General features: G+C 50.3%; 2 protein-coding genes across 2 annotated transcripts; one reads left to right on the plus strand and one right to left on the minus strand.

Moving 5' to 3' along the window:
* Positions 1-5,730: 5,730 nt before the first annotated feature.
* On the minus strand, positions 5,731-8,395 carry LOC137326885 (protein DVR-1-like). The gene is made up of 2 exons (XM_067992265.1): positions 8,195-8,395; positions 5,731-6,899 (listed from the first exon to the last, which is right to left on the minus strand). Exons 1-2 carry the CDS (start codon positions 8,304-8,306, stop codon positions 6,100-6,102), a joined length of 912 nt encoding a protein of 303 aa, XP_067848366.1. The 5' UTR covers positions 8,307-8,395; the 3' UTR covers positions 5,731-6,099.
* A 5,880-nt stretch (positions 8,396-14,275) lies between these two features.
* LOC137326886 (protein DVR-1-like) lies at positions 14,276-17,882 on the plus strand. Its single transcript, XM_067992266.1, has 2 exons — positions 14,276-14,791; positions 16,671-17,882. Exons 1-2 carry the CDS (start codon positions 14,359-14,361, stop codon positions 17,468-17,470), a joined length of 1,233 nt encoding a protein of 410 aa, XP_067848367.1. The 5' UTR covers positions 14,276-14,358; the 3' UTR covers positions 17,471-17,882.
* The last annotated feature ends 4,125 nt before the right edge of the window (positions 17,883-22,007 follow it).

Consider the following 22,007-nt stretch of genomic DNA (forward strand, 5'->3'; position numbering starts at 1 on the left):
TCTGGTCACAGAGTCTTCCAAATATTTTTGGTGCCTCCTCTGTTCAGAAAAGTCCTTGGGCTCAGGGGTCACCCAGCTGAATTCTACAATGTCGTTTCCCAATCTGACTCCCTCTGTGGAGAAACTGCTCCACCAGGTGCAAAAAAACCCACAAATACACAAACGGGAGTGAGGCGGGGGCTATAAAACACAACTGGTTTGAATCCTGCGGACCCGCAGCCCTCCTCAATACCAAGTACCAGATACTGATGTGGTTTAGTCCTCCCAGGCCAATCTCCCCACCCCACAAATGGGACAGAAGCCCAGCGACATTCCAATGACAATCCCACTTCTCCTTTGTTGAGTAAGGTGGAAATTCCTTCTTGCTGTGCTTGGAGTAAAGCATTTAGGAAGTAGATTCAAATCCTGGATTCCTATCTCACATTCACCGTGTGTGTTAATAGCTCCCCCTGCACTCTGGGTACAGACAGCAGTGATCCTCATTTTGCTCTCCTCTTTGCCCTCGGCACTGATCTACTGGCAGCAAACAGCAGAGGAAACCCAGACTTCAGAGGGAGGCATCACTCTACACCGAGCATCTTCCCGAATATCGGGGGTGAAGGCGGATCAGGGACAGCTTTATATACCCTGAAATAACTCGAATTACCAACTCACAAACTGTACAAAAGAACCTTTTCTCCTCTATCGCAGACTGCAAACATCATCCTGGCTTTTATGTCCTTTCTATAACAGGGCACCAGAACTGCACACTGTGGCCGGAACAGCGTTTTGTACAAATTTATCATTACTTCTCTACTCCTGTGCTTTATGCCCCTATTTATAAAGCCGAGAATGCTGTTGGCCTTTTATGGCTTTATCTACCTGCACTCACACTTTCGGGCGATAGTGAATCAGTAGCCCGTTTTACACCTCGCCCATTTTCTTTTCCATGGTTTTGCACCACTGCCCACGACCGATTTCAACCCCTATATAATTGAATCGCCTTTCATGACCTCATGATGTCCCAAAGCACTTCACAACTAATGAAGTGCAGTTGCTGTTGTAATGTAGGGAATGTGGCAGCCAATCTGCGCACAGCAAGGTCGCACAAACAGTAAAAAGATAATGACTAGATAATCTGTTTTGTTTTGATGGTGGTTGAGGGATAAATGTTGGCCAGGACACCGGGGAGAATTCCCCTTGGGATCTTTTATATCCACTAGACAGGGCCTTGGTTTAATATCTCACCTGGAGTGGGGCTTGAACCTATGACCTTCTGACTCAGAAAGCAAGAATGCTACCCACTGAGCCACAGCTGACACAAAGAGAATTAGAATAAGGAGGCTGTGAAAAGAAGACCTGGGGGGGTAGACCAAAAAAGAGCAAAGTCCACGTAGTTCTCTTATCATCCTGGTAGTTGCATGATACAACGATAATGGGGTTGTTCACTAATATTGGTGATCAATCTCTATTAGTTAGTCTACAACAGAACCTGGCATGAAACCCCCAGTGGTGGAGAGCTTTGGGAACCATAGGTCCAAAGTCACCTGTTCCTCCCGAGCCTGTTACACTTACCACACATCATGTCTCAAATTACTTAAGGAGTAAATTCTAAGGGTAAAGATAAAATTAACCCTAATGAATTATTTAACACAATCACAAACTCTGGTGAACACACAGTTTAGATTTAATTACGTCACTCAAAGGGCAGTGAGAACAAGCAGTTCAGGGAGAGTGGCAGTGTTCGCAAATTCAAAAGGGAGCTGGATAGTTTTCTGGCCAAAGAAGCAGATGATCTCCTAATGCCCAAGGTTTGTGGGGGTCCACAGGGACTGGTGTCACGGTCGGGGGAAGTAGTGCAAAATCACATCAGTGTCCCAATGGTCACTTGCCCCTCATTTACATTTATTCATGAATCTCCCGCCTGTTTTCACAGGGGCTTCCACCGTCTTTTTTTTATTCGTTCATGGGATGTGGGCGTCGCTGGCGAGGCCGGCATTTATTGCCCATCCCTAATTGCCCTTGAGAAGGTGGTGGTGAGCCGCCTTCTTGAACTGCTGCAGTCCCTGTGGTGAAGGTTCTCCCACAGTCTGTGGCCGAGGTCATTTGGAGAATCGCACAGTACGGAAAAAAGTGGCAGAAAAATGGCAGAACTGACTTCTGCCCAATTGACAGCTGCCCTATACCCGTTGTGGGGCATGAGAAAAACTACAGCTGGCTCCGTCACTTGTAAGCCCAAAACCCTTCAAATGAAAATCAGTAAGAACTATTCAAAGAAGAACAGGGGAGTTCTCCTCGGTGTTTTGGACAATATTTATCTCTCAGTCAACATCACCAGAACAGAGTATCTGGTCATTTGTCTGTGGGAGCTTGCTGTGCATAAATTGGCTACTGCGTCTCCTACATTACAACAGTGACTACACTTCAAAATTACTTCAATTACTGTAAAATGCTTTGGTTTGTTCTGAGGTCATGAAAAGCGCTATATAAATGTAAATCTTTAACTACTCTAAAAATGTGCCCATGGGGGTTTCATTCTTACTAATTTCCAAGTTGCCAAAAAATCCAATCAACCAATCTACCTCTACTAGCTTCTCTCTGAGATGAGGCTGAGAAGTGGGTGGCTAGGATGGTCCCCTTGGAGTCTTAGAGGCCTGCAGTGACACTCATCTCAGGGAAGCATCTTCTCGTGGCCTTTCTCTTAGTGCAAAGGGAACTAGGCCCAAGTTTGAAGCTCCCTCATGTGTTGATATTGAAGGGGGTTTAAAGCAGAAACTCAATGCCACTCTCTGGTGAGACAGTGGCACTCTGGTGCTGGGCACAGGCTCTGAGAAGCTACTGGTCGCAGATCAAATAGTCCCTACTAGGTCTTGGAAGCCCTGTGAAATTGTCCTGTTCAAAGTGTCTATGGTGCTGCAGCCAGCTGGCACTCCAGAAGCCACCAAGCTGTTCCTGGCGCATTGATACTGCAGAAACCTCCCGAACTGTTAGTGTCCGGGGTGTTCTAGCAAGTCACGGACTCCTCCCATTTCTCCATCATGGAGACCATATGTGTGGAAACCGTCTCCATTGCCTGCACGAACCATAGAAAAGATACAGCACAGAAGGGGGCCATTCAGCCCATCGTGTCCGCGCCGGCTTGAAGAACAACCAGGTGCTAATTATTATGTGGAGATGCCGGTGATGGACTGGGGTTGACAATTGTAAACAATTTTACAACACCAAGTTATAGTCCAACGATTTTATTTGAAATTTACAAGCTTTCGGAGGCTTCCTCCTTCCTCAGGTAAATGTCAGGAACACCCTAATTATTGGTCTATTGGAGACTGAGCCAATGTAATCCAGGTCCCCTAAAGAAAGACTTGCATTTATATATCACATTTCATGACCTCGGGACATCCCAAAGCACTTTACAGCCAATGAAGTATTTTTGAAGCATGGTCACTATTGTCAAGTACAAAACACAGCAGCCAATTTGCACACAGCAAGATCCCACAGCAATGGTGTTGGTTGTGGGTTAAATATTGGCTAGGACACTGGGGAGAACACCCCTGCTCTTTTTCGCAATATGCCATGAGATCTTTTACGTCCACCTGAGAGGGCAGATGGGACCTCGGTTTAATCCGAAAGGCAGCACCTCCGACAGTGCAGCACTCCCTCTGTACTGCACTGGAGTGTCAACCTAGAATTATGGGCTCAAGTTCTGGAGTGAGGACTTGAACCCACGACCTTATAACTCAGAGGCGAGAGTGCTACCCCATGAGCCACAGCTGACACTGTGACAGAAGAACGCAATGTTAAAGGAATGTGAAGTCATGGAGACCTATTTTCCCCATGAGTGTAGGCATCCTGTGATGTTGAGAGGTGCAGGTGTATTGTCCCTTTAAATGGAGTGTCCTTGTAGACTAACAGAAGCCCTTGCAGTAGGCAACGTGAGTTCAAGTTGACAAGTTAAGAAGGCTGTTATAAAGCATACGTGATCCTGGGCTTTATAAATAGATGCTGGTGATGGACTGGGGTTGACAATTGTAAACAATTTTACAACACCAAGTTATAGTCCAGCAATTTTATTTTAAATTCACAAGCTTTCGGAGGCTTCCTCCTTCCTCAGCTCCTGAAACATTTACCTGAGGAAGGAGGTAGCCTCCGAAAGCTTGTGAATTTAAAATAAAATTGCTGGACTATAACTTGGTGTTGTAAAATTGTTTACAATTTATAAATAGAGACATAGAGTACAAAAGCAAGGAAGTTATGAGAAACCTTTATAAAACACTGGTTAGGCCTGTGCCTGTGCTGGGTTTTTGAAAGAGCTCTCCAATTACTCCCTCTCCCCCCTGCTCGTTCCCCATAGCCCTGCAAATTTCTCCTTTTCAAGTATTTATCCAATTCCCTTTTGAAAGTTACTATTGAACCTTCTTCCACCACCCTTTAAGGCAGAGCATTCCAGATGGCAACAACTCGCTGCATAAAAAAAATTCTCTTCATTTCCCCCTGGATTTTTTGCCAATTACCTTTAATCTGTATCCCCTGGTTACCGACCCTCCTGCCAGTGGAAACAGTTTCTCCTTATTTAATCTATCATTACTTCATAATTTTGAACATCTTTATTAAATCTCCCCTCAACCTTCCCTGCTTTGGAAATTTTGATATGATGCCTTGTATACCCAAGTCCAGGTCATTAACACATATCAAAAAGAGCAGCGGCCCTAAGTGCCTCACTCTATATATTTAAAAATCTGCCGACTATATTGTGAGTTACAGGTCACAGCATTAGCAACTGTGCCAAACTGACAGAGTGAAGACAGACCAAGACGATTCCTTTAATTCCCACCTCTCGATGTGTAATTTACTGCTTATTTCCACTTACCAGTCACAGGCTGGGAATTTGCTCGTAGCCGGCCCTGCTCCATGCCGTAACTTGAGCGTAACTACAGCGAGACTTATTTCTCAGCAAAGTCACGGTGAGGGGCTGAATCCAGCCACGAGGAAATTCTGGGCCACTTCTTGAGGCAGGGAGGACGGAACGGCCGAGGCAGAAGGAGGCCAGACCCCTCAAACGCTGGGCGTGACGGTGGGTGGGGGAGGGGAGGAAGGGAAGCCCCCCCCATCCCAGAATAGCAGCGGCGACTGGGGCTCGTAGCCCGTGAACGCAAAGCAATTCTCCGCCGAGTTGCTCGCAGCAGTGTCCGAGAAAGCTAACCTCGATTGCGGGAGACTTCCTGGACAATCCAGGGGTGGTGGGTCCTGTTGGTAGCCTCACCAGCCAGGGACCCATACCCCAACAGAAAGTCTGATTCAACCTGAGTCAGTGGCCATAGAGAGGAATAGAACCAGTGGCTAGGGTTCGGAGTTTGTAGAGGGGGGGCTGAAGACAATGGCTGTTTATCTGAATAGTCTGCTTCAATAGTTATCTTGGTTGACACGTGAAAAATGGGGACATGTGCAAGGTCCAAAAAATCAGCGACTTCAGGGAGGGAGGAATATTTTCACCCCATTACCTTCATTAAATTAACTAAATTAGTAGGGTGCAGGTTTATTAAACATATAACGATAGAAAATTAGAGTGCAGGTCACAGATTAAACTGACTACAAGTAGCAGGAGGTGAGGTTCAATGCAGACAGAACACAATAGTGCTGTTATTTATACAATGCATTGCGCAGATTTTCTCCGTTTATGTTAACATTACGCAGAAGAAATTTGACACCAGTTTATTTTGATATTTATTGTAAATATTGTCAAAATTAATCTCCAATTACAATCGTAAGGTTACATCAAATTTCCCATCGAGCTACTTAGCGTCCGACTCTTTCAGGCCCCAATGAATCACAAATGAATGTGTTTGAGTGTCCAGGATTACGCAGGATATTGTTAATCTGCTCCACGGGTGATCGATCAAAAGAAAGAGGTTCGACTAACAAAGGGACACAAACTCTAATATTTTCACTCTCTCCCCCTCTGGGTTTAAATACTAGATTCAGGTTTACACTCTACACCCGAAAACAACAGCACAAAAGTATTAGAAGGTGGACATTTATTGTGGGGAGAAAATAACATTTAAACTTTACTAAAGGGGAGAGAAAAGTAACCGAATTAAAAGCAATTTAATCAGGGGAAAGATCTTATCTGCAACCACACTCGTCCACCACCATATCATCGTAATGTCTTAAAACCACATTGTCATTGTTATCATAATAGAGCATCGAAAGGGGGGAGAGTTTGATGGGGACACAGCAGGGCTGGGGGGTGAGCCCGGGGTCTGTGGAGTGGACCAGGGTTTGTAGAATGGCGTGGTTGGTGCCATTCAGGCTCTCACTCAGGGGGTAAGGGCACTCCCCGTGGCAATAGTTGGCCATGTAGCCCCGGGGGGCAATGATCCAATGCTGCCAGCCCACGTCCTTGAAGTGGATGTGGAGCCTCCTCCGTTTGCAGACGCGGCTGAAAGCGAGCGGAAGGTGGAAGGAGCTCCTCTTCCTCCTGGATGCTTTGCATTTCTCCCGATTCAGGGTCACCACCAACAGGGAGACGCGCAGGTCTCGGGCAATCCGAGCACAAGCAGGGCTCGGGGCCTGGTCACCCTCCCTGGAGGCGCTGTCCATCTCCAGGAGAGCCCCCAGGTTGCTGCTGTGGTGTCTCCAGGACCTGGAGATCTGAGTCAGGTTGAAGTAGAGGGAGCTGTGCACAGCCTGGAAGGACTGCGAGGCGATGAGTTGGTGGCTGGAGCTGGGGGGCTCTCCCATCGTCCAGATGGACAGGGTGCAGGTTGCTGCTGCCCCAGGGAGGGGGTAAGGGTCCCCGAGGAGGGTGAGCTCCAGTTGGGCCAGTGTCAGCTCCTCCACTTCTTCCAGCACCGACAGGTTGAAGTATAATCGCTTCCAGACACACAGCCGAGGCTGGGATCCCAGCCCAGGGATTGGGCCACCTGCAAAAGAGAAGGTCAAAGAATCAATAGCAGAGCAACTGGGACAGGTCAATACGGCCTGGGGGGCCCGCAGACTGACACCCCGAGGAAAGGGGGGCACAGGCTGAGACCCCCAGGAAAGGGGGGGCCACAGACTAATACCCCCAGGAAAAGGGGGGCACAGACTGAGACCCCAAGGAAAGGAGGAGGGGGACCACAGACTGAGACCCCCAGGAAAGTAGGGGGGAGCACAGACTGAGACCCCCAGGAAAGTGGGGGGGGCACAGACTGAGACCCCCAGGAAAGTGGGGGGGGGGCACAGACTGAGACCCCCAGGAAAGTGGGGGGGGCACAGACTGAGACCCCCATGGAAGGAGGGGTCTCACAGACTGACACCCCCAGCAAAGGATCGATTAGTGTCAACAATTAATGGCCCGAATGGATTCACAAATAATCTGAAACTCTCTCCGACCAATCCCGGCAAGACGGGAGCAGTACGGCTCCTTTAAGAGTTCAAGCTGCCGTTCAGACAGAGAGCCAGCCCAGGCCTTCCAACCCCCTCCCCTCTAGTTCTCCCCTCACTCCTTCATAGTTCCCCCCCTCACTCCCTAGCTCTCCCCTCCTCCTCCTCCCCCCACCCCCACCCCGAGTTCTCCCCTCCTCCCCCCCGAGTTCTCCCCTCCTCCCCCCGAGTTCTCCCCTCCTCCCCCCCCCGAGTTCTCCCCTCCTCCCCCCCGAGTTCTCCCCTCCTCCCCCCCGAGTTCTCCCCTCCTCCCCCCCGAGTTCTCCCCTCCTCCCCCCCCGAGTTCTCCCCTCCACCCCCCCGAGTTCTCCCCTCCTCCCCCCCGAGTTCTCCCCTCCTCCCCCCCGAGTTCTCCCCTCCTCCCCCCCGAGTTCTCCCCTCCTCCCCCCCGAGTTCTCCCCTCCTCCCCCCCGAGTTCTCCCCTCCTCCCCCCCGAGTTCTCCCCTCCTCCCCCCCGAGTTCTCCCCTCCTCCCCCCCGAGTTCTCCCCTCCTCCCCCCCGAGTTCTCCCCTCCTCCCCCCCGAGTTCTCCCCTCACTCCCCCCCCGAGTTCTCCCCTCCTCCCCCCCGAGTTCTCCCCTCCTCCCCCCCGAGTTCTCCCCTCCTCCCCCCCGAGTTCTCCCCTCCTCCCCCCCGAGTTCTCCCCTCCTCCCCCCCGAGTTCTCCCCTCCTCCCCCCCGAGTTCTCCCCTCCTCCCCCCCGAGTTCTCCCCTCCTCCCCCCCGAGTTCTCCCCTCCTCCCCCCCCGAGTTCTCCCCTCACTCCCACGCCCCACATTAGGAGAGGGTCACTTACCCAGATCAGGGAGGTGACGGAGTGTATCTCCCTCCACCCCCAACTCATCCACTCTGCACACGTCATCTTCAGGGTCCCCCCGGATGAGGGGCCCGGACCTCCTCTGGAACATCTTCCATAACCGGGCTGGGACAGGCCTGGGATCGGAGGGCTGAGGCCTGCCCGATAAACCCAAAGCTTTTAAAAAAGCCTTTTCCTGAACCTGGGGCTGCTGCAGCTCACACAGACTGACGGGGCAAAAGGAAATCACTGCTAAACACGTAGCCAGCTGACCCAGAGGAGCCATCGCTGGCTCTAGCATGAAGAGGTGAGGAGTAAAAATGGGCAGAGAGGCCTGGGCCCAGCCCCTGTTACAGACCGGGATCAGCCTCAATAACCCTGCTGATTGGTGATTAAAACTCCCTCTCTCTCTCTCTCTCTCTCTGCAATTACCATTTCAATGGAGAGCTCCCGGGGGCAGCCTCACATTCTGGGGGTGGGGGATTGTGAAGCAGGGAGTCCCCTCCTTCAGCACCAGATGGGATCGTGTCCTGTGGGATTAGAAGAGAGAGGGGTTTGAACGTCTGAAATCAGCTTCCAACACACATCAATTCTCACCTGTTGATCGTAATTAGTGGCACTTCAAAGGGGCTGACTGATTGAGTTTGAATGTGAAAGGAATTCTCTATCCATCCCAGACAGTTTCCGATGGACCTGATGTTAGCATCTTAACTCCCCCTTAAACTCAGACACCAATTGAATGCTGTGTGGCCTCACAGACTGATGTGTGTATTCCTGTAAACCTGCAGGAACAGCCTAAATTTTAACAGAGGCGGGATCTCAGCAGGGGGGTCAATAAGTGGGTGGGAAACCCTGGTAAAAATTTTTGTGCATGTTCCCGAGCGATCACGACTCAACTGAAGCAACTTAATTCAACTTCCACGTCTCCAAGCTGCACAGTGGGCGTACTGCGCACCCGCATGACGCGATTTAAAGCTCACTATTTAAAGGGCCAATGCAACAATGGGTTTTGAAAGAGAAAGGGGTAAAAAGCAGAATGGAACATCATAGAGGAAAGGCAGCACCCAGGTTCTCGGACACCGCCCTGGAGATACTACTGGCTGCTGTGAGAAACAGGAGGGAGGTGTTATAGACAAGTGATACGAGGAAGAAACCTGGTTCTGCCACCAAGAAGGCGTGGCTGGATGTAGTAGAACAGGTCAGCAGCTGGAGCACAATGCCCCGGTCTGGGCTGTAATGCAGGAAGCGATTTAATGACCTAACCAGGTCAGGAAAAGTGAGTACACTTGCTGATTGACCTGCATTCCGTGGTGAACAGTACCCGCCCTCAGACTGCCCTGCGAAGCCTACTCCATCACATCACTCCTCACACCCACTTATGGCATTGGACCACTAGGCACCAGACACGACAAAGGCAAACCAAGCCCAGTTGACCCTGCAAAGTCCTCCTCACTAACATCTGGGGACTTGTGCCAAAATTGGGAGAGCTGTCCAACAGACTAATCAAGCAACAGCCTGACATAGCCATACTCACAGAATCATACCTTTCAGCCAACATCTCAGACTCTTCCATCACCATCCCTGGGTATGTCCTGTCCCACTGGCAGGACAGACCGACCAGAGGTGGCGGTACAATGATATACAGTCAGGAGGGAGTGGCCCTGGGAGTCCTCAACATTGACTCTGGACACCATGAAATCTCATGGCATCAGGTCAAACATGGGCAAGGAAACCTCCTGCTGATTACCACCTACCGCCCTCCCTCAGCTGATGAATCAGTCCTCCTCCATGTTGAACACCACTTGGAGGAAGCACTGAGGGTAGCAAGGGCACAGAATGTACTCTGGGTGGGGGACTTCAATGTCCATCGCCAAGAGTGGCTCGGTAGCACCACTACTGACCGAGCTGGCCGAATCCTGAAGGACAGAGCTACCAGACTGGGCCTGCCACAGGTGGTGAGCGAACCAACACGAGGGAAAAACCTACTTGACTTCATCTTCACCAATTTACCTGTCCATGACAGTATTAGTAGGAGTGACCGTCACACAGTCCTCGTGGAGACGAAGTCCCGTCTTCACACTGAGGACATCATCCAACGTGTTGTGTGGCACTACCACTGTGCTAAATGGGATAGATTCAGAACAGATCTAGCAGCTCAAAACTGGGCATCCATGAGGCACTGTGGGCCATCAGCAGCAGCAGAATTGTACTCCAGCACAATCTGTAACCTCATGGCCTGGCATATTCCTCACTCTACCATTACCAACAAGCCAGGGGATCAACCCTGGTTCAATGAGGAGTGTAGAAGAGCATGCCAGGAGCAGCACCAGGCGTACCTAAAAATGAGGTGCCAACCTGGTGAAGCTACAACTCAGGACTACATGCATGCTAAATAGCGGAAGCAACATGCTATAGACAGAGCTAAGCGATTCCACAACAAACGGATCAGATTAAAGCTCTGCAGTCCTGCCACATCCAGTTGTGAATGGTGGTGGACAATTAAACAACTAACAGGAGGAGGAGGCTCTGTGAACATCCCCATCCTCAATGATGGCAGAGTCTAGCACGTGAAGTGCCAAGTGGATGATCTATCTTGGCCTCCTCCCGATATCCCCACCATCACAGAAGCCAGTCCTCAGCCAATTCGATTCACTCAACGTGATAACAAGAAACGGCTGAGTGCACTGAATACAGCAAAGGCTATGGGCCCCGACAACATCCCTGTTGTAGTGCTGAAGACTTGTGCTCCAGAACTAGCCGCACTTCGAGCCAAACTGTTCCAGTACAGCTACAACACTGGCATCTACCCGACAATGTGGAAAATTGCCCAGGTATGTCCTATCCACAAAAAGCAGGACAAATCCAATCCGGCCAATTACCGCCCCATCAGTCTACTCTCAATCATCAGCAAAGTGATGGAAGGTGTCGTCGACAGTGCTATCAAGCTGCACTTACTCACCAATAACCTGCTCACCGATGCTCGGTTTGGGTTCCGCCAGGACCACTCAGCTCCAGACCTCATTACAGCCTTGGTCCAAACATGGACAAAAGAGCTGAATTCCAGAGGTGAGGTGAGAGTGACTGCCCTTGACATCAAGGCAGCATTTGACCGAGTGTGGCACCAAGGAGCCTGAGTAAAATTGAAGTCAATGGGAATCAGGGGGAAAACTCTCCAGTGGCTGGAGTCATACCTAGCACAAAGGAAGATGGTAGTGGTTGTTGGAGGCCAATCATCTCAGCCCCAGGACATTGCTGCAGGAGTTCCTCAGGGCAGTGTCCTAGGCCCAACCATCTTCAGCTGCTTCATCAATGACCTTCCCTCCATCATAAGGTCAGAAGTGGGGATGTTCGCTGATGATTGCACAGTGTTCAGTTCCATTTGCAACCCCACAGATAATGAAGCAGTCCTTGCCCACATGCAGCAAGACCTGGACAACATCCAGGCTTGGGCTCATAAGTGGCAAGTAACATTCGCACCAGTGCCAGGCAATGACCATCTTCAACAAGAGACAATCTAGCTACCTCCCCTTGACATTCAACGGCATTTCCATCGCCGAATCCCCCACCATCAACATCCTGGAGGTCACCATTGACCAGAAACTTAACTGGACCAGCCCCATATATACTGTGGCTACAAGAGCAGGTCAGAGGCTGGGTATTCTGCGGAGAGTGACTCACCTGACTCCCCAAAGCCTTTCCACTATCTACAAGGCACAAGTCAGGATTGTGATGGAATACTTTCCACTTGCCTGGATAAGTGCAGCTCCAACAACACTCAAGAAGCTCAACACCATCCAGGACAAAGCAGCCCGCTAGATTGGCACCCCATCCACCACCCTAAACATTCACTCCCTTCACCACCGGCGCACAGTGGCTGCAATGTGTACCATCCACAGGATGCACTGCAGCAACTCGCCAAGGCTTCTTCGACAGCACCTCCCAAACCAGAGACCTCTACCACCTAGAAGGATAAGAGCAGCAGGCACATGGGAACAACACCACCTGCACCTTCCCCTCTAAGTCACACGCCATCCTGACTTGGAAATATATCGCCGTTCCTTCATCGTCGCTGGATCAAAATCCTGGAACTCCCTACCTAACAGCACTGTGGGAGAACCTTCACCACACGGACTGCAGCGGTTCAAGAAGGCGGCTCACCACCACCTTCTCAAGGGCAATTAGGGATGGGCAATAAATGCCGGCCTTGCCAGCGACGCCCACATCCCATGAACCAATTAAAAAAACACAAGAATTCTGAGTGTGAACAAAGAAATCTCAGTCTAAACACAAAGAACTCCCGGCCAAAGGTTTGTCTGAGAGAACTGATTGCCCTGCTGCAAAAACTCACCTTTTCTTCACATGTGTCAGTCACTGATTTAAAAGGTCCAAATGGGTGCTGGCTGCAACTCGCCTCCATTTCCATGGCGTGTTTCAGATGTTACGGGAGACACGTTCAGGCAGAGTTAAAATCGTTTGTCTGTCTCAAAACTCTATAATATAATTCCCTTAACTACTTCAAATACCTTAATTGTCCCTTTAAATGTCATCCCGCTGGCTTTAAGTGTGGGTTGGAGCTGGGATTCGTTCCCGCTCCAAACCTTTAAAATTTTTACTGCCCCCCCACCCCATCCGTTCTTCGGGGTTAAAATTTACCCCCGGAAATCACCACCTCCCTTTGTGGGCTGTCAGCATGAATAGAGAATTCAAACCTTGGACCTGAGAAAGATAGATCAAAGTATTTGCTATTCTAGGAACTGTGGAGGAGTAGAGAGATTTCGGGGTCCAAGTACAGAAATCACTAAAAACTAGTGAACAGGAACATAAAATAATTTTAATGGCTAATGGAATGTCGGCCTTTATCTCGAAGGGGCTGAAATATAAAGGGGTGGGAGTGATGTTACAGCTGTAGAGAGTCCTGGTTAGACCCCATCTAGAGACCGTGTTCAGTTCTGGGCACCGCACCTCAGGAAGGCCTTGGAGGGGGTGCAGCACAGATTCACCAGAATGATACCGGGGATAAAAGGGTTAAATTATGAGGACAGGCTTGTATTCCCTCGAGTATAGACGATTAAGGGATGATCTGATTGAGGTGTTTAAGATGATTCAAGAATTTGATAGGGTAGATAGAGAGAAACTATTTCTTCTGGCGGGGGAATCCAGAATAAGAGAACACAACCTTAAAATTAGAGCTAGGTCATTCAGGGGTGATGTCAGGAAGCACTTCTTCACACAAAGGGTAGTGGAAATCTGGAACTCTCTCCCCCAAAAAGTTGCTGAGGCTGGGAGTCAATTAAAAATGTCAAAACCGACACTGATACTTTGCTCGGCAAGGGTATTAAGGGCTACAGAACCAAGGTGGGTGGATGGAATTGAGGTACAGATCAGCCATAATCTAATTGAATGCGAAACATCCTCGGTGGGGGGGGGGGGGCTGAATGGCCTACTACTGTTCAACAACAACAACTTGCATTTGTATAGCCCCTTTAACGCAGTAAAACGCCCCGAGGCGCTTCACAGGAGTATTATCAAACAATAATTTGACACTGAGCCACATAAGGAGATATTAGGACGGGTCATGGATGAGGGTTTCAGCAGCAGATGAGCTGAGGCAGGGGCGGAGACGGGCGGTGTTACGGAGGTGGAGGTAGGCGGTCCTGGTGATGGAGTGGATATGGGGTCGAAAATTCATTTCAGGGTCAATAGGATGCCGAGGTTGCAAACAGTCTGGTTCGGTGGCCAGGGAGGGGGATGGTATCGATGGCTCCCAAACTATAATCTGACAGTAATGTGTCAGGACTTGAACCACTGGCTCCTCTCCTTGAAATAGACAATAGAAATGCAAAGTTTGGTGGCTTGTAGTTTGTGCAGCCGCAGCCCCAGCCCCACTTCCAGTTGGTGCTAACAGTGACCATCAGAAACTGTCTGGGATGGATAGAGAATTCCTTTCACATTCAAACTCAATCAGTCAGCCCCTTTGAAGTGCCACTAATTACTATCAACAGGTGAGAATTGATGTGTGTTGGAAGCTGATTTCAGACGTTCAAACCCCTCTCTCTTCTAATCCCACAGGACACGATCCCATCTGGTGCTGAAGGAGGGGACTCCCTGCTTCACAATCCCCCACCCCCAGAATGTGAGGCTGCCCCCGGGAGCTCTCCATTGAAATGGTAATTGCAGAGAGAGAGAGAGAGAGAGGGAGTTTTAATCACCAATCAGCAGGGTTATTGAGGCTGATCCCAGTCTGTAACAGGGGCTGGGCCCAGGCCTCTCTGCCCATTTTTACTCCTCACCTCTTCATGCTGGAGCCAGCGATGGCTCCTCTGGGTCAGCTGGCTACGTGTTTAGCAGTGATTTCCTTTTGCCCCGTCAGTCTGTGTGAGCTGCAGCAGCCCCAGGTTCAGGAAAAGGCTTTTTTAAAAGCTTTGGGTTTATCGGGCAGGCCTCAGCCCTCCGATCCCAGGCCTGTCCCAGCCCGGTTATGGAAGATGTTCCAGAGGAGGTCCGGGCCCCTCATCCGGGGGGACCCTGAAGATGACGTGTGCAGAGTGGATGAGTTGGGGGTGGAGGGAGATACACTCCGTCACCTCCCTGATCTGGGTAAGTGACCCTCTCCTAATGTGGGGCGTGGGAGTGAGGGGAGAACTCGGGGGGGAGGAGGGGAGAACTCGGGGGGGAGGAGGGGAGAACTCGGGGGGGAGGAGGGGAGAACTCGGGGGGAGGAGGGGAGAACTCGGGGGGGAGGAGGGGAGAACTCGGGGGGGGAGGAGGGGAGAACTCGGGGGGGGAGGAGGGGAGAACTCGGGGGGGAGGAGGGGAGAACTCGGGGGGGAGGAGGGGAGAACTCGGGGGGGAGGAGGGGAGAACTATGGAGGAGTGAGGGGAGAACTATGAGGGAAGGAGGGGAGAACTCGGGGGGAGGAGGGGAGAGCTAGAGGGGAGGAGGGAGAACTGGGGGGATTAGGAGAACTGGAGGGGAGGGGGAGACCTAGAAGGGAGAACTAGGTAAAGGGGGGAGAACTGGGGGGAGGGGGTTGGAAGGCCTGGGCTGGCTCTCCGTCTGAACTGCAGTTGGAGCCCTTAAAGGAGCCATACTGCTCCCGTCCTGCCAGGACCTGCAGGGCACTCGAGGTTCAATTGGTCAGAGGGGGGTTCAGATTATTTGTGAATCCATTCGGGCCTTTAATTGTTGTCACTAAACGGTCCTTTCCTGGGGGTGTCAGTCTGTGTCCCCCCCCCTTCATCGAATGACATAGTATTTACAGCACAGAAACAGGCCATTCGGCCCAACGGGTCTATGCCGCTGTTTACGAGCCCCCTCCCACCTTACTTCCTCTCACCCTATCAGGATACTCTTCTATTCCTTTCTCCCTCATGTGTTTATCTAGTTTCCCCTTAAATACATCTATGCAATCTGCCTCATCTCCTCCTTGTGGTAGTGAGTTCCACATTCTCACCACTCTGAGTAAAGAAGTTTCTCTCGAATTCCTTGTTGGATTTATTAGTGACTATCTTATATTTATGACCCATAGGTTTGGACTCCCTCAAAAGTGGGAACATTTTTTCTGCGTCTACCCTATCAAAACCCTTCTTAATTTTAAACACCTCTATCAGGTCACCTCCGAGCCTCTGCAGGTCAAGATTGCCGTTTTCTCCACGGCCACTCTATAAATTATTCTTTTTCCCCACGCTTTTTGCAACAAGCTTCAATCCAGCAATAACCAAGGGCATTTGTGACAATTATGGAAGGAGCTGGGAGGGGGGTGGGGAAGGAGAGAGAGATAGGCTGCAAGGCATGTAGCCTCAAGACTCATGTCGCACAAGGGTTTTGGAAAATGTAAAGTAAGTTATCTTAAGTTTGATTCAGTTCGACGGACTCTCAGTTAAAAGGACAGGGGTTCAAGTCCCACTCTAGGCCTTGAGAACACAAAACTAGGCTGACAATCCTGTGCAGTGCTGAGGGAAAGCTGCATTGTCAGAAGTATAGTTCTTCGAATGAGATGTTAAACAGAAGCTCCATTTGTCTCTTCCCAGTGGATGTCAAAAGATCCCATGGCACTTTTTTGGGGGTGTCGTCAGTCTGTGGGACCCCCCTTTCCTGGGGGTGTCAGACTGTGGGCCCTCCCCCTTTCCTGGGGGTGTCAGACTGTGGGCCCTCCCCCTTTCCTGGGGGTGTCAGACTGTGGGCCCTCCCCCTTTCCTGGGGGTGTCAGACTGTGGGCCCTCCCCCTTTCCTGGGGGTGTCAGTCTGTGGGCCCCCACTTCCCTGGGGGTGATATCCGTGGGCCCACCCCCTTTCTTGGGGGAGTCAGTTTGTGGATCCCCCCTTTCCTGGGGGTCTCAGTTTGTGGGCCCCACCCCCTTTCCTGGGGGTCTCAGTCTGTGCCTCCCCTTCGGGGTGTCAGTCTGCGGGCCCCCCAGGCCGTATTGACCTGTCCCAGTTGCTCTGCTATTGACTCTTTGACCTTCTCTTTTGCAGGTGGCCCAATCCCTGGGCTGGGATCCCAGCCTCGGCCGTGTGTCTGGAAGCGATTATACTTCAACCTGTCGGTGCTGGAAGAAGTGGAGGAGCTGACACTGGCCCAACTGGAGCTCACCCTCCTCGGGGACCCTTACCCCCTCCCTGGGGCAGCAGCAACCTGCACCCTGTCCATCTGGACGATGGGAGAGCCCCCCAGCTCCAGCCACCAACTCATCGCCTCGCAGTCCTTCCAGGCTGTGCACAGCTCCCTCTACTTCAACCTGACTCAGATCTCCAGGTCCTGGAGACACCACAGCAGCCACCTGGGGGCTCTCCTGGAGATGGACAGCGCCTCCAGGGAGGGTGACCAGGCCCCGAGCCCTGCTTGTGCTCGGATTGCCCGAGACCTGCGCGTCTCCCTGTTGGTGGTGACCCTGAATCGGGAGAAATGCAAAGCATCCAGGAGGAAGAGGAGCTCCTTCCACCTTCCGCTCGCTTTCAGCCGCGTCTGCAAACGGAGGAGGCTCCACATCCACTTCAAGGACGTGGGCTGGCAGCATTGGATCATTGCCCCCCGGGGCTACATGGCCAACTATTGCCACGGGGAGTGCCCTTACCCCCTGAGTGAGAGCCTGAATGGCACCAACCACGCCATTCTACAAACCCTGGTCCACTCCACAGACCCCGGGCTCACCCCCCAGCCCTGCTGTGTCCCCATCAAACTCTCCCCCCTTTCAATGCTCTATTATGATAACAATGACAATGTGGTTTTAAGACATTACGATGATATGGTGGTGGACGAGTGTGGTTGCAGATAAGATCTTTCCCCTGATTAAATTGCTTTTAATTCGGTTACTTTTCTCCCCCCTTTAGTAAAGTTTAAATGTTATTTTCTCCCCACAATAAATGTCCACCTTCTAATACTTTTGTGCTGTTGTTTTCGGGTGTGGAGTGTAAACCTGAATCTAGTATTTAAACCCAGAGGGGGAGAGAGTGAAAATGTTAGAGTTTGTGTCCCTTTGTTAGTCGAACCTCTTTCTTTTGATCGATCACCCGTGGAGCAGATTAACAATATCCTGCGTAATCCTGGACACTCAAACACATCCATTTGTGATTCATTGGGGCCTGAAAGAGTCGGACGCTAAGTAGCTCGATGGGAAATTTGATGTAACCTTACGATTGTAATTGGAGATTCATTTTGACAAAGTTTACAATAAATATCAAAATAAACTGTTCGTGTCAAATATTCAAAGGTTATGGGATGAAAATCTTCCTCCCTCCCTGAGGTCGCTGATTTTTCCTAGGATTTGGGACCCTGTGCATGTCCCCATTTTTCACATGAGTTAAGTATTGAAGCAAACTATTCAGATAAACAGCCATTGTCTTCAGCCCCCCCTCCACAAACTCCGTACTCCAACCACTGATTCTATTCCTCTCCCTGGCCATTGTCTCAGGTTGAACCAGACTTCGCAACCTCACTGTCCTATTTGACCCTGAGCTGAGCTTCTGACCCCATATCCACTCCATCACCAAGACCGCCTACTTCCACCTCCATAACATCGCCCGTCTCTGTCCCTTCCTCAGCCCATTTGTTGCTGAAACCCTCATCCATGCCGTTGTTACCTCCAGACTCCACTATTTCAAATGCTCTCCTGGCCAACCTCCCAAGCTCCATGCTCTGTAAACTTCAGCTGATTCAAAACTCTGCTGCCTGTATACTATTCCGCATCGGTCCCGTTCACCCATCACTCCTCCACTTGCTGACCTGCATTGGCTCCAGGTTTCCCAGCATCTTCAATTCTCATCCACATGTTTAAATCCCTTTATGGTCTCGTCCCTCCCTATCTCTGTCACATCCTCCAACCTCTTCGTTCCTCTGCCACTGGCCTCCTGTACCACCCCCCTTTGCTATATCATAGGCGGCCCTGCCTTCTGCCGTTTAGGCCCCACACCCTGCAATTCCTTCCCTAAAGCCTTATGCCTCTCTCTCCTTCATTACAGCCCTCCTCAAAACCCACCTCTTTGACCAAGGTTTTGGTTACCCCTCCAAATATATCCTTTGTCTCGACGCCCATTTATTTCTGATTACTCCTTTGTGACGCGATTGGGATGTTTTTTCTACGTTAAGGACGCAAAATAAATGCAGTTGTTGTTGGATGTCACAGCTGAGCTTGAACCTGTTCACACCCAGTGTCAACGGGATCGTGTTCCACCAGTGGTTACAGGATAATGATCAGCCGTGGCTCAGTGGTAGCACACTTGCTCCCCAGACCGGAGACTTGAGCACAGAATCTAGGCTGACATTCCAGTGCAGTACTGAGGGAGTGCTGCACTGTTGGAAATGCTGACTTTTGGATGAGATGTCAGGGTGAGAGCAGGGGTGTTCTCCAACCAACTACTTTGCTGTGTGCAAATTGGCTGCCGCATTTCCTACATTACAACAGTGACTACAAAAATACTTTGTGCCCTGTGAAGTGTTTGCCAGTCCTGAGGTTGTGAAAGGCACTATATAAATACAAGTTCTTTCTTTCTTTAGCTGGGGAAACCCTGGTTGATTTTTTCCCCCTCTCCTCCCTAGCCCAGGGTGCTAAAGCAACATGACAGTGGCTGGCCCAAGTAGGATCAGCTCGCTTTGCATAGACTAGTTTGGAATCGAGGCCCTTCCTGAACAATATGGGTTAACGCCAGACCAGGCGCTCCAATTACACACCAAGCTGTTGCAGGAGATCTGGGAAGTAACTGGTGCAAAATATTTCCCATTGCAAATACAGAAAGTGGGGCCCACAGAGAAGGCCCACTCCAAGCTTATCCAGAGCAACAAGTGCCCAGCTTCCATCCCCAGTCTCTGCGGAGTTAACCGATCTCACTGAGGGGAGAGTCTCTGGGTTCTATCCCTCTTCTTGCTCGGTACAGTCCAGCTGTGATCAGCTATCGCAGCACAGACGGGAGATAGGGATCCCCTATCGGTACATGGCCGCCAGGGTGGTCCGCTCCCCTGGGGTCTACCTGCCTTTCTCCGCCACATTCCCGGGCCACGGGAGAGTTCCCTTTGCCAGATTTTCCATGCTTCTCTCCTCCTCTACTGTAACCATTTACACCTCCTCTGGATCCATCTTTTGTTTCTTTACTTGCCCCATTACCACCCCATTTTGCCTTACACCATCATCCCTTTTGTTCTTTTCCTGCCCCCCCCCCCCAATTTCCCTGGCTTAAAAATTGTTCCTCTCTAACATCTTTCAGTTCTGAAACGTTAACTCTGTTTCTCTCTCCACAGATACTGTCTGACCTGCTGAGTGTTTTTCAGCATTTTCTGTTTTTATTTTACAAGAGATGGAAGCTGGGCTCTGCCCATTCTACGTGACTCAGTACCACACTGTGTGAGGTCAGCCAACTCAGCACAGACTGGTGATGATTCCTGGGCTCAGTACCTTTACAAGTGAGATCGGCACAGTTCAGGGATGGGAACTGGGCCATTCCTGTCCTGTATGGTTCAGTACCACACTGGGTGAGATCAGCCAACTCAGCACAGACTGGTGATGATTCTGGGCTCTTTATGCATCAGCACCATTATAGAATCATAGAATGGTTAGATGGTTGAGATCAGCTATTTCAGCATTGACTGGGAATGGGACCTGGGCCCGCCCTGCTCTGTGACTCAGTACCCCATCAGGTTAATCAGCACTAGTCTGGGGATGAAAAGGATCCTCCCTACATTGGATTGCTCAGGGGCTGGGCGGGTTAAGATCAGCCAACCCAGAATTGACTGGGAAGGGAACCCAGGCCCTTCCTGCTGGGCTTAGCCTCAAACATAGAAGAGGGAGACTGAAAAGACAGTTTAGATTTAACTGCTTTGCTCAGAAGGTGCTGAATGTACAGAATGGGCCGCCAAGGGAGGGGGTGGGGTCTGATTGTATCAGCAAATTCAGGAGCGAATTGGAAAGTACCCAGAGAAACACTCGATAGAGGGGTATGAGCAGGATTGTGCGATGATATGTCCTGGTCACGGGGACCAGCCAGATGAATCGCAGTGATATTTTTCAGACCTACGTATTCCTGTTTTCATGGCTCAGTCCCACACTGCATAAGATCAGTTCGTTCAGCACAGACCAGGGATGAAACCTGGGCCCTTTGTGCTGTGTACGGCTCAGTACAACACCAGGTGAGAGCAAATAATCCATCCTGGCAGGAAGTGAAATCTTGGTAAAGAAAGGACATGCATTTATAGAGCGTCTTTCACAACCTCAGGAAGTCTGAAGATGCTTCACAGCCAATGAAGTACTTTCTTTTTGAAGTGTGATCACTGGTATAACATCGTATAAGATATGCGATTTGAGAACCTTTTCATTCAATCATCTGACGAAGGAGATAATCTCCGAAAGCTTGTGATTTTAAAATAAATTTGTTGGACTATAACCTGGTGTTGTAAGATTCCTTACATTGGTATAATGTAGAGTACTGTGAAGTGTAATAGGGGCCAGTGTGCTGGGTACAGTGAGGTAGAATTGGGCACAGTGTCTGGGTCATATGAGGTCAGTGAAATGGGAGCTTTAAGAACAAGTGGGGCCAGAGAGATTGTGAGGTATAATTGGGCCCAGTGTGTGGTTATTGCCAGATACAATTGGGCACAGTGTCTGATTATTGCCAGGTACAATTGGGCCGTGTCAGGTTATTGCCAGGTATAATTGGGCCCAGTGTCAGGTTATTGCCAGGTACAATTGGGCCGTGTCAGGTTATTGCCAGGTATAATTGGGCCCAGTGTCAGGTTATTGCCAGGTATAATTGGGCCCAGTGTCAGGTTATTGCCAGGTATAATTGGGCCCAGTGTGTGGTTATTGCCAGGTATAATTGGGCCCAGTGTGTGGTTATTGCCAGGTATAATTGGGCTCAGTGTCAGGTTATTGCCAGGTATAATTGGGCTCAATGTCTGGTTATTGCCAGGTATAATTGGGCCCAGTGTCAGGTTATTGCCAGGTATAATTGGGCCCAGTGTCAGGTTATTGCCAGGTATAATTGGGCCCAGTGTCAGGTTATTGCCAGGTATAATTGGGCCCAGTGTCAGGTTATTGCCAGGTATAATTGGGCCCAGTGTGTGGTTATTGCCAGGTATAATTGGGCCCAGTGTGTGGTTATTGCCAGGTATAATTGGGCTCAATGTCTGGTTATTGCCAGGTATAATTGGGCCCAGTGTGTGGTTATTGCCAGGTATAATTGGGCTCAATGTCTGGTTATTGCCAGGTATAATTGGGCTCAGTGTCAGGTTATTGCCAGGTATAATTGGGCCCAGTGTGTGGTTATTGCCAGGTATAATTGGGCCCAGTGTGTGGTTATTGCCAGGTATAATTGGGCTCAGTGTCA

Source organism: Heptranchias perlo, chromosome 11, assembly GCF_035084215.1.
Source record: "Heptranchias perlo isolate sHepPer1 chromosome 11, sHepPer1.hap1, whole genome shotgun sequence".
Lineage (NCBI taxonomy): Eukaryota > Metazoa > Chordata > Chondrichthyes > Hexanchiformes > Hexanchidae > Heptranchias > Heptranchias perlo.

Coding starts and splice junctions, on each gene's coding strand:
- LOC137326885 (XM_067992265.1), bottom strand. CDS start 8,306: ATGTTCCAGAGGAGGTCCGGGCCCCTCATCCGGGGGGACCCTGAAGAT. Junction 6,900..8,194: donor CCGTCACCTCCCTGATCTGG/GTAAGTGACCCT, acceptor TCTCTTTTGCAG/GTGGCCCAATCCCTGGGCTG.
- LOC137326886 (XM_067992266.1), top strand. CDS start 14,359: ATGGTAATTGCAGAGAGAGAGAGAGAGAGAGGGAGTTTTAATCACCAA. Junction 14,792..16,670: donor CCGTCACCTCCCTGATCTGG/GTAAGTGACCCT, acceptor TCTCTTTTGCAG/GTGGCCCAATCCCTGGGCTG.